The sequence below is a fragment of the Poecile atricapillus genome, chromosome 1 (assembly GCF_030490865.1).
Source record: "Poecile atricapillus isolate bPoeAtr1 chromosome 1, bPoeAtr1.hap1, whole genome shotgun sequence".
NCBI classification, from domain to species: Eukaryota; Metazoa; Chordata; class Aves; order Passeriformes; family Paridae; genus Poecile; species Poecile atricapillus.
Genome location: NC_081249.1, coordinates 119610119 through 119619790, shown reverse-complemented (window position 1 = coordinate 119619790; position 9672 = coordinate 119610119). Strand labels below are relative to the sequence as shown.

General features: G+C 48.4%; 1 protein-coding gene across 14 annotated transcripts in view; it reads right to left on the bottom strand.

The window, feature by feature from the left end:
• Positions 1-227: 227 nt before the first annotated feature.
• The window catches only part of BMAL1 (basic helix-loop-helix ARNT like 1), a 48244-nt gene continuing 38799 nt past the window's right edge, over positions 228-9672 (bottom strand). For all 14 annotated transcript variants that reach the window (XM_058829175.1, XM_058829178.1, XM_058829171.1 and 11 more), the window contains 7 exons: positions 6807-6913; positions 6316-6466; positions 5638-5726; positions 4743-4851; positions 3029-3122; positions 1228-1330; positions 228-927 (listed from right to left, as the gene is read on the bottom strand). In XM_058829175.1, coding sequence (XP_058685158.1) covers positions 767-927; positions 1228-1330; positions 3029-3122; positions 4743-4851; positions 5638-5726; positions 6316-6466; positions 6807-6913 — 814 coding nt within the window. In that variant the 3' untranslated portion in view covers positions 228-766. The remainder of the gene's footprint in view (positions 928-1227; positions 1331-3028; positions 3123-4742; positions 4852-5637; positions 5727-6315; positions 6467-6806; positions 6914-9672) is intronic.

The window sequence follows — 9672 nt, the reverse complement described above, 5'->3', positions numbered from 1 at the left end:
GGAAGGATGGTTAATATTAAGTGAAAAACAAGTATTTCGTAAAGATAATCAGCCTCCTTCAAGGCACCTGCCTGTTGTGCTTTTCTCAGGCTAAATCTGGATCCAGGAGTAAGTAACAAAAGCTCCTCTGGGAATTTACTGTCATGACAAAGTGGTGGAGGTGTAGGTAAGGCACTGGCTCTCCTCCCTTTTCCCCCGAGGCTAAAGAAATGATAAATACCAAGCGCTTCTAGCATGCACCTTCAGCAGGGTTTTATCAAATTTATTTATCAAAGTAAATGCTCCATCTTAGAACAAGGGAAACATTTATTTTAAAAATATTTAACTGTCTAATACATTACACTTTAACAATATTTATAGTAAAGGATTCTTACAAGAAAGAATAAACAGCTTTATGGTACAATTAGTATAAGAAATATCCACATGGGGACTGTTTTGCAGTGTAAAAACACACCATACATCTGAAATGGTCATTTGCATATAAAAGCTACCACTGATGCCAGTGAGTTGCACAGTGATTTAAAAAAAATTTCAAACAACAGAATCCAAAATATACAAGTATTGCAAGCTATACACAGCTAACCAAATCAACACAGAACACTGTAGCAGGTTATTCCACTTTGTCTGAAGTTACACATGGTAGGATGAGTCGCATTCTGACACAGCTTTTATGAAGTTCCCACATAAAAGCCTCTCAGTCCCGCGAGTTTCACAGACTGCAGAGCTCCACCAGTAAATGCACTTGGCTGTTGGGGTGCTGGGTCATTTACAAGGGCCAGGGCAGGTCGCTGAAGTCCACGGGGCCGCCGAGCCCCGCGTCGGCCTCCAGCAGGCTCATGATGACGGCCATGGCCGCCTCGTCGTTGCTGGGGCTGCTGGAGCCCTGCTCCGTGTCGATCATGTCGATGCCGATGTGGGAGTTGTCCCCTGCAGGAACACAGCCAGTGCTCAGTGGGGCTGTCCCCGGACTCTGAGCTGCCCCTGGGGACAGGGCTCACTGCTGCCAGCCCCACGCTGCACTGCTGGGCTCCCTCCCACTGCCCAGCAAGGCACGGAGCCTTCCACGCCCCACCCGAGGAAACCAAGCTATTATTAACCAAGCCTACAAAATAAACCCCACAGAAGAGAGGCCAGGTGCCTCAGGGCACACAGAGCTGGCTGTGGGCTTTGTGCTCAGAGCCAGCACCCCACTGCAGTGTCCCTGTGCTCACCTGCGACTCCACTTACCCAGGATAGAGGAGTTGTCGGAATATGGGTACCCAGAATTATCCTGGATTTGCCCGGACAGCAGCCCAGCTGAAGAAATGTCTGGAGTGCCACCATTCAAGATCTTGAAAGACAAAACAGAAGTTCTAAACCAGCACGAAATGGTGTGTTAATAAGTCTTAAATTGTCCAATACCAGAATTTTTAATAGGGGGTAGATGGACTTCCCAAAATACCCATGTGGTTAAGAATTGTTTATAATAATTTCCAACAAACAGTCTTCTGCACAAGGAGAATTATCAAGGGGGTGCTGAAAACACCCAACCCTCCACCTGTGCTTTTATGCCCTGCCAGCAACCACTATTCTATGCACATGTTGAATACTGGAGAGTAGAAGAAGAAAGAATAACTAGAATTGTAATGCTAGTAATTGAAAATCTGTTCCAACTCGGAGTTTTATTTCAAGAACAAAGAGAGCTGGAAATAGACAGAAATTTTTGTATTTAAGAAATAGTTACTGTCTGTTCCAGTACAATTCATCATTTCTGAGAAAAATAGGTTTAAGTAAGCCTGAAGCAGTGCACAAGGATCGGGGTAAGTGTTCTTGCTTTGGATAAAACTTCCATAAGCATTCAGAGATTGCTGGAAGCAGCCAGGACAAGTGGCTCAGTGCTGGTAATGGCACCTGAGTGCTACTCAGGCAATCTCAGAGCAAGGCAGGAGCTCGGTGTTGATTTCACAAGCACCTCTCAGTGCTCCAGCAGCTCGGAACTGACCCAGTTCAGGATCCAGCAGCACAGAACTGGCCCAGTTCAGGATCCAGCAGCTCAGAACCGGCCCTGTCTGCGCTCCAGCAGCACAGAACTGGCCCAGTTTGGGTTCCAGCAGCACGGAACCAGCCCAGTTTGGGTTCCAGCAGCACGGAACCAGCCCAGTTTGGGTTTCAGCAGCACGGAACCAGCCCAGTTTGGGCTCCAGCAGCTCAGAACCGGCCCAGTTCAGGCTCCAGCAGCACGGAACTGACCCAGTTCAGGATCCAGCAGCACAGAACTGGCCCTGTCTGTGCTCCAGCAGCACGGAACTGGCCCAGTTCAGAATCCAGCAGCAGGGAACCGGCCCAGTTTGGGTTCCAGCAGCACAGAACTGGCCCAGTTCAGGCTCCAGCAGCTCAGAACCGGCCGTCTGTACTCCAGCAGCACGGAACCAGCCCAGTTCGGGCTCCAGCAGTACAGAACTGACCCTGTCTGTGCTCCAGCAGCAGGGAACCGGCCCAGTTTGGGCTCCAGCCGTACAGAACTGGCCCTGTCTGTGCTCCAGCAGCACGGAACCGGCCCAGTTCGGGCTCCAGCAGCTCAGAACTGGCCCTGTCTGTGCTCCAGCAGCACGGAACCGGCCCAGTTCGGGCTCCAGCAGCTCAGAACTGGCCCTGTCTGTGCTCCAGCAGCACGGAACCGGCCCAGTTTGGGCTCCAGCACCTCAAAACTGGCCCTGCCTGTGCTCCAGCAGCAGGGAACCGGCCCAGTTCGGGCTCCAGCAGCACCGGTGGCACTCAGCCGGGCACAGCCGGCGTGCAGCAGCAGCACTTCCAGCGTTCACCAGCACGGGGTGTCAGAGAGGTTTTGGAGGTGGAGGGAGAGGAGGAGAGCCGATCCTTGCAGCTCTGCTGAGAAAATACAACCCGAGGGGCAGGGGAGTGTCCAGGACCTGCTGCTGGTGAGCACCGCAGTGCTTGGGCTCTGCTTTCCCAGCCCAGCTGCCAGGAGCTGTTCCCTGGGCACAACCCCACGTTCCCTGAGTGTCCCCAGACTGGGGGAAGCTTTTACCTTCTTCCCTCCTGGCGAGGATGTGTCGGGCGGGGGGGTGCTGGTGATGTTCAGGGGACTCGAGCCACAGCTGGAAGGTGATGACCCTCTTATCCTAAAACACACAGAAAACAGGGCACGGGTGGACAAGAGACTCAGAGACCTGGAGTTTTAAATGCTGACTTCGGTATCAGGTGCCAAAAGCATGAGCTTCACTTTTGTAATCTCCCTTTTTCAGTGTTCCTCACAGCCAGACCAACAATCCTGTGTAAATCCAGCCTTTACTTCCTCCCCGTTCTTTTCCTGGGCAGCCTTCACAGAAGAGTCAGAAGGAAAAGGTCCTGGCAGCTAAGGAAAAGCTCCTTTTTGAGTATTTCTCTTCAATTTCCACCAGCTACGAGTTCCAGCTGCCTCAGTCACAGTAACCCAGACTCCTCCAGTGAGCTCCTGTTACAGAAGTCCACTGGACACTGGAGTGTTTGTAACTCATTGTTCATCTCCATTTTCCATAGCTTGATCAAACATCGTTAATAATGAATACTGTATTGACAACAAATCTCCAGCCTAAAGGGAGGAGGGGTAGTTACAGAGAAAAGCAATGGAAATGGGAATCTTCTCCTTGGCAGAGTTCCCCTGGGAAAGCTGAACAGAAGGCAGCTTTGGAAAATAGTAACAGCTGCTGAAAAAGGACTGGAACTAACCCAGGGTCCGAACTGAAATGCAAACACGGGTGGAAACTGCACTACTACACTCACTTGGGCTAATTAAATGTTTCACAGCTACTGAAAGGGATGGTTGAGCTTCAAAGTATTGGCTCAGCCACATTTTCCTTCTTTTCCTCTCTTCCCTTTTTCCTTCTCCTCAGAGAGGAATGAAGCCTTAGGGACAGGTCTGCTGCTGCCTTCAGTGAGGGTGGAGGGAATCTCCTGCCTGCAGCAGAACAAACCTGTGGCAAACAGACTGGATGTGCCCTGAACTGCAGCTCAGTCCGCTTAAATCGCTGCCACTGCACAGCTGCTGACTGAGACCCCTCTTGTGGGGAAGGAAACAGTTCCCAAGAGGAGATCCGTGAGGAACAGGGATTTTTAGCCACCAGAACTGAAGTGGTACCCACTGAAAGCAGCTGCTCACGGAGGTGAGAACTCCAGAGGCAGCTGTGGATGCCCAGAGTCCCTCAGTGACCCCGTGCTTGGCCCAGCCCCACATCCTGACTGCCATGGGAAGGCCCCAGCGTTGTGTCCTTGCTCCAAGAGCTGCAGGGGAGCTGCACAAGCTCATCATGCACATCTAACAACTCCAAAGAGTGAATGGATTGCACGGAAACAAACATTGCTGCTCTGGCACACACACAGTCAGCAGCTTTGGCATTTGGAGGTTGTGCCACTCACAGCCTCAAGTCACTGGGAAAAGAACAGCCTGGAATGGATTTGTTTCTAGGTAGCTGCTCTTTTTAACTCCTGTTTCTGGTGAACAGGCCATCATCATCATCACCACTGCAAAAAAAAATGCCAGATCAGTCTTTTGCAACAGGGAGCTGCAAGGCTGTAACTTGATGCCTTCTCTGTGAGGGCTGACTGCTCAGGGATGCTGAGCAGGAACCTGGAGCTGTCTGAGAAATACAGTTGGATCATTCCTTATTCAGCTTGAATAAATTGTTCTTTCAGAGGAAATTAAGGAAGTCTAACTCCTCTTAAAGAGCAGTAAAAAAACCAACTTCCACACCATTTTCTCTCACCTGTGAATCTCCATGATTTCTTCAGCAATCATTCTGCCTATTTTACCTGCCCCAGCTCTTGTTCCACCTGGAATTCCAGGCACAGTGGGATGGGTCCTTTTGGGGCCACCTGAAACGAGCAGGAATTTTAAGGTCAGAGAAAAGCTTCCAAACCTTCTCCAAAGGGAAATTGTATTTAGGGTTTGAGCAGCTGCAGGACCTTCTGAACTGGATTTATTGGCAGTTCCACCAACTGGTGAGTGCCTTCAAATGGATGGAAAGTTCTGGCTTGCACTGAGCTGTGCTGGGTCTCAAATATCCCTCTGTGCCAGCAGGGGCAGAACAGACCCCAACTCTTTTAGAATCTGGCTGTTCTCTCTCAGAATTCAGCACCTGGTGCTCCCTCTTGTCCAGAGCTGCTACAGAATGGCCTTGTCAGACCTGCCCTGTGCCCAAACAGGCTCTTCTCCACACACACAGAGCATCTGCTCTCTGCTTTTTGTGAACAACTTGCCAGAGAATATTCCATTCAATATGGGATGACTGCAAAGAAAGCCCCTGGCAGGTAACTGCAGGAATCTCAAAGTGGGAGGAAAAGTGAGGCCTGACCAAGTTGGGAGCTGGTGCTGTGATTTCACACTTGCACAGCACTTGGGAGGTTGTCAGGAAGGAGCCTGATACACTCCAAGCAGAGAAAAGCCCACATTGAGAGGGCAGGAAAGGCCTCAGCATGGATAATTGTAAATGGATAATCCTGCCTCTGGAAATACATTTTTAACACCAGCAGCCCTCAGCAGGTGCTGCACAGAGCAAAACCTGATTTTCCTGAGGCTATGGAGCAGTGCAGAAGGGCAGCCCAGGTGTGCAGGCAGGAGGAGCTGAGGCCAGGCAGGGATTCCCTGAGCACAGGAATTACCTTCTCCAGCCTGGAGCACACTGTCCATGCTGTGGGGGGACGCTGCCAGCTGGGGAAACGCCGCATCCCCGCTGTCCAGGACCGCCGTGCTGCGGAGGGCGAGGATTAGAAAAGTCAGTCAGAGAAAACCCTACAGGTAGAAAACCCTAATAAAGTGATTAAAAGCCCAGTCATGCAGCCAGAGCTTCGGCATGGGGTGCTTCAGGGTTTCAGCAGTGTGTGAGTCAGTGTCATCCCTGTGGCTGACACCAGGGCTGGATAAACAACAGGAATCAAGCGCCCTGTTCCACCTCAGTGTATGCAGAGCAGGACCCCAGCAGCTCCTCTCAGCACACAGCTCCTCTACAGCAATTATTCTGCTGAGAAGTCACCTCAAGAGGAAGGAAAAGGGGAGGGGAAATACCTGCCAAAGCAAAGAAATGCACGTCCCTTAAGTCACCACAGAGACCAAATCCCAGCTTTCCCCCAAGCAAGAAAGTATTTCTATTTTCTCCAAGCTTTAACAATTTAACAGAAATTGAATTACTGCAATTGTTAAACCAAAGCCCCTCTCCCCAGGGTGCTATCTGGAGAAGACACCCACTGAGATACAGAAGGTGTGCACACATTTTAGGTGAAATCTCCCAGGAGAAAAGGACCAAGCCGTGGGCACTCCCAGGCTGAGGGAAGAGCACTTACGAAACCACCGTGTTCGTGGAGACAATGTATTCTACTTCTTTGGTCCAAGGGTTCATGAAACTGAACCAGCGACTCCTCAACGTAATAAAAGAGCCATCTTTTATTTTAAACTTGTAGCAGTTAGTTGTGATTTTTTCTCTTGTCTGCAAAACTGAAGAGAGGCAGAAAGCAAGTCATTTGTGTCAAGCAGGCACCACAACATCAGCACTGCCCTTGTCAGGGAAAAACCAGTTTATTCCTCCCCACATCCCTCAAGAAAAATGCTATTCCTCCCCTCATCCCACCCATCCTGAAGCTCAAATATTCCCTACAAATCCATGCAAATCTAAAATAATCACAGTGCTTGGCACATCCAGCACAATGCTCTCGACTAAAGCATTTGCAAACAGCAATACCCAAATCTTTTCCAGTCTGTTTGGTTTCCTTAATACGCAACAACTGCTCCCAATACTTTGAACAAAATTTCTCTGCTGAATTATTAATAACTGTACCTTGTCTGTGACATTCTGCAAGATGTGCTATATCATCTTGATGAAAATACTCGTAACATGAAGTACCTAGAAGTTCCTGGGGTAAGTATGCCAGGATGGCTGTTGCCCTGGGGAAAGGGAGGGAGAGGAAGAAAAGAAAAAAATAAAATGATCTTTTCAAGCTGAAGTATTAGTCAGAGATTCCTAAAGCTCACACCGAGGCTGGGTAAGGCTCAAATAATGCGAAAAGGAATTTTCAGCTTAGAAGGTAAAAAAAAAAAAATAAATTCCTTGAGAACACTACTTTAAATTCTCAGGTAATTAAAAAAGTACCTAAGAGCCAGAGCCCTCAGGCATTACATCTGACCTACCAGAGGGGATGTAAGACTTTCTGAACAGCTTTGCAGATTTGCTGTCATTTTGGGAATTTAAGCCTGAAAAAAGGGGCCTTGTAGCAGCCACAAGGTAACACAAAGCTTTCTGCATGAAGTGCCACTGCAAAACTGACATCAAAGCTTTGGAGAACTCAAGAGTGGGACAGAACAGCACCACACCAAACTCAACTTGGATTTTGTATATTGCTTAGAAGAAAAAAAATCCTGAGGGAGAAGTGACAGTTCCTTGGAGAAACTGAAATAAGTGTCACAATTCCAAAGTATTCAGTGCAAGTTAAACACCAAGGGCAATAAGGAACAGACATAGACCAACACCCCTTCTGGAATCTCAAAAAAGCCCAAATTAAATATTATAAAATGTAGAAATTAGTACATATTAGCAATTATGAACAAGAACAGAAGGATAAAAGCTGCAGCACAAAAATCTGGGGCATTTTTGTACGTTCCCAAACACAGCAGGAGAATTCAGCACCAGCTGAGGACACCCCAAGCCCTCCTTGACAGGGAGATCTGACACCCTTGGAGAAGGAAACAAGAATTCCAACTGACTTTTGTCTGGTGAGCCTTATCCCAGGACACCTAAAACTGAGCAAAGCATTCTCCCAGAGAAGCACCAAGCAGCAAAACCAAGCCTGTCCTGAAAATGGAAGGGCTGGGAACCAAGTCGAGCTTCTCTCAGTGTTTTCCCCAAGAACTTCAGCAACCAAGGCTTTTGGCAGCACTGCTGTGGTGGGACACACAGGCAGCAGCAGGGAATTTGTCCATCCTTTTCCTCCCACTGCAGGATGAACAGGTGCTGTGGAAAGGAGAACCTGCACCAAAATTGCAGACATCAATAGGCTGGGTGCATTCAGTATCTGACCATGTTCTGTTATGCAAGGGAGGAAATTGTTTGGGTCCTTCTGGAATTTCATCCTCTATTTCCCTTTTTTCCTCAGCTCGCTTCTCCTACTTAACAAAGCAGTTCTGAATCCTGAATGGCATCTGCATAGATAATAAACTTAATTTTACTCTCAAATTCACCATGCAGACCTATTAGAAGCCCTGAATAAGTAAGAGGGGAGATGATTCTCTTTAAAACTCTGCTGCCATTCCAGCAGTGAATTGTTAAGCAGTTCCCTGGCTGTGGCTGCCTAATCCACAGCTGGGATTCTCCAGGAATCATGCAATCCATGAGGACAGAAAGGGGCACAGGGAATTTAGGAAGTGTTTCTTTCCTGAGTTCCTTGGACAAATGATAAATGAACAGCGCAAGCCTACAGGAACAAAACAACCTGACTTGGAAATAAATGGTTTTCAGCTTTTACAGGTGCCTAAATATTCTCCAGGAGAAGCAAGGATCATTGGATGTTGACTTCAGGCCTACAGATGAGGCTTTCTTCTAAAGAAATTCCCTTTCAAAGAGCCCTTTGAAGTATCACAGACGTCCCAAGGACTGTAAACAACAGCTGGAAAGCAATTCAATATACGTGTTTAAATCCAATGGGTCAACATTTCCTGAGTCTCATTATTTTAGAAATGCCTCAGAACTACACATCAGGGGAATATTCCTGATCTTCTGAAAATAAAACTTGTCTATAAACAAGACAGAATGGCATTTTGTGAGCAACAAAAAGCAACGAGTGCTCCCCCAGCTCCCAGAGTGAGCACCAGCTCTGAGCTTTCCATCAAATTAAAACCAAAAGCACCCAACCTAGCCAAAACCTACAAATCCAACCACCCCAAAACAGATAGGGAGAATAAAAAAAATAAAAAATAAATATTCTCCATACTGCACTTCCTCCCATGACTATCCTCTAAAGGGCACTAAAGCCCAGCTGAGTCTCCCCTGAAAGCAATTCCAGCAGGTTCTGTCAGAGTCAGGAGTTTGGGGCTTTTCTGTGTCTGAAGCAGCTGGGCCAAAGGCAGAGGGAAAGTGGAACAGCCTCATGTGGGCAGCCTCAATCCCTGGTGCCAAGGAAGGGAAGCACACAGCCCCTCCCAGAGGAACCTCTCCATCAACACCCTGCAGCCTCCTCCTCCTCCTCCGCCCTCCACCACCCAGCAGTTTTCAAGGAAGATTCAGGCCACCTGTGCCTGCCACTGAAGAAAATCCAAGCCTTTTCTTTTGGGAAAGGAAAGAAGGAGCCCTTTAGATAAGAGATGTGTGTTTGAAAGCAGATAGCACAGGGGCACAAGGTTTCCAGGAGATAACCCTTGTGTGCAAAGCTCTCCTTGCAGGCACACAGGGTCACGGGGAGGAGCACTGAGGCAGCAGAACGTGTCCTAGTAAACAGTTACATAAGTGTACGTGCCAGCAAAGCCTAACCCAGCTCTGCAGCCTCTTAACTCAACCTCTGCATCTGCAGCAGGCTCCAAGCAACACAGCAAGCACTCAGGGTCCAGTTTCCAAACATTTTCTTCTGAAGATTACGCACATACATAATCCCCCCCCTCCCAGGAGCTGGCAGAAACGATCCTGGCGTTTTTCTGCCACGTTCTTGGAAGTTTGG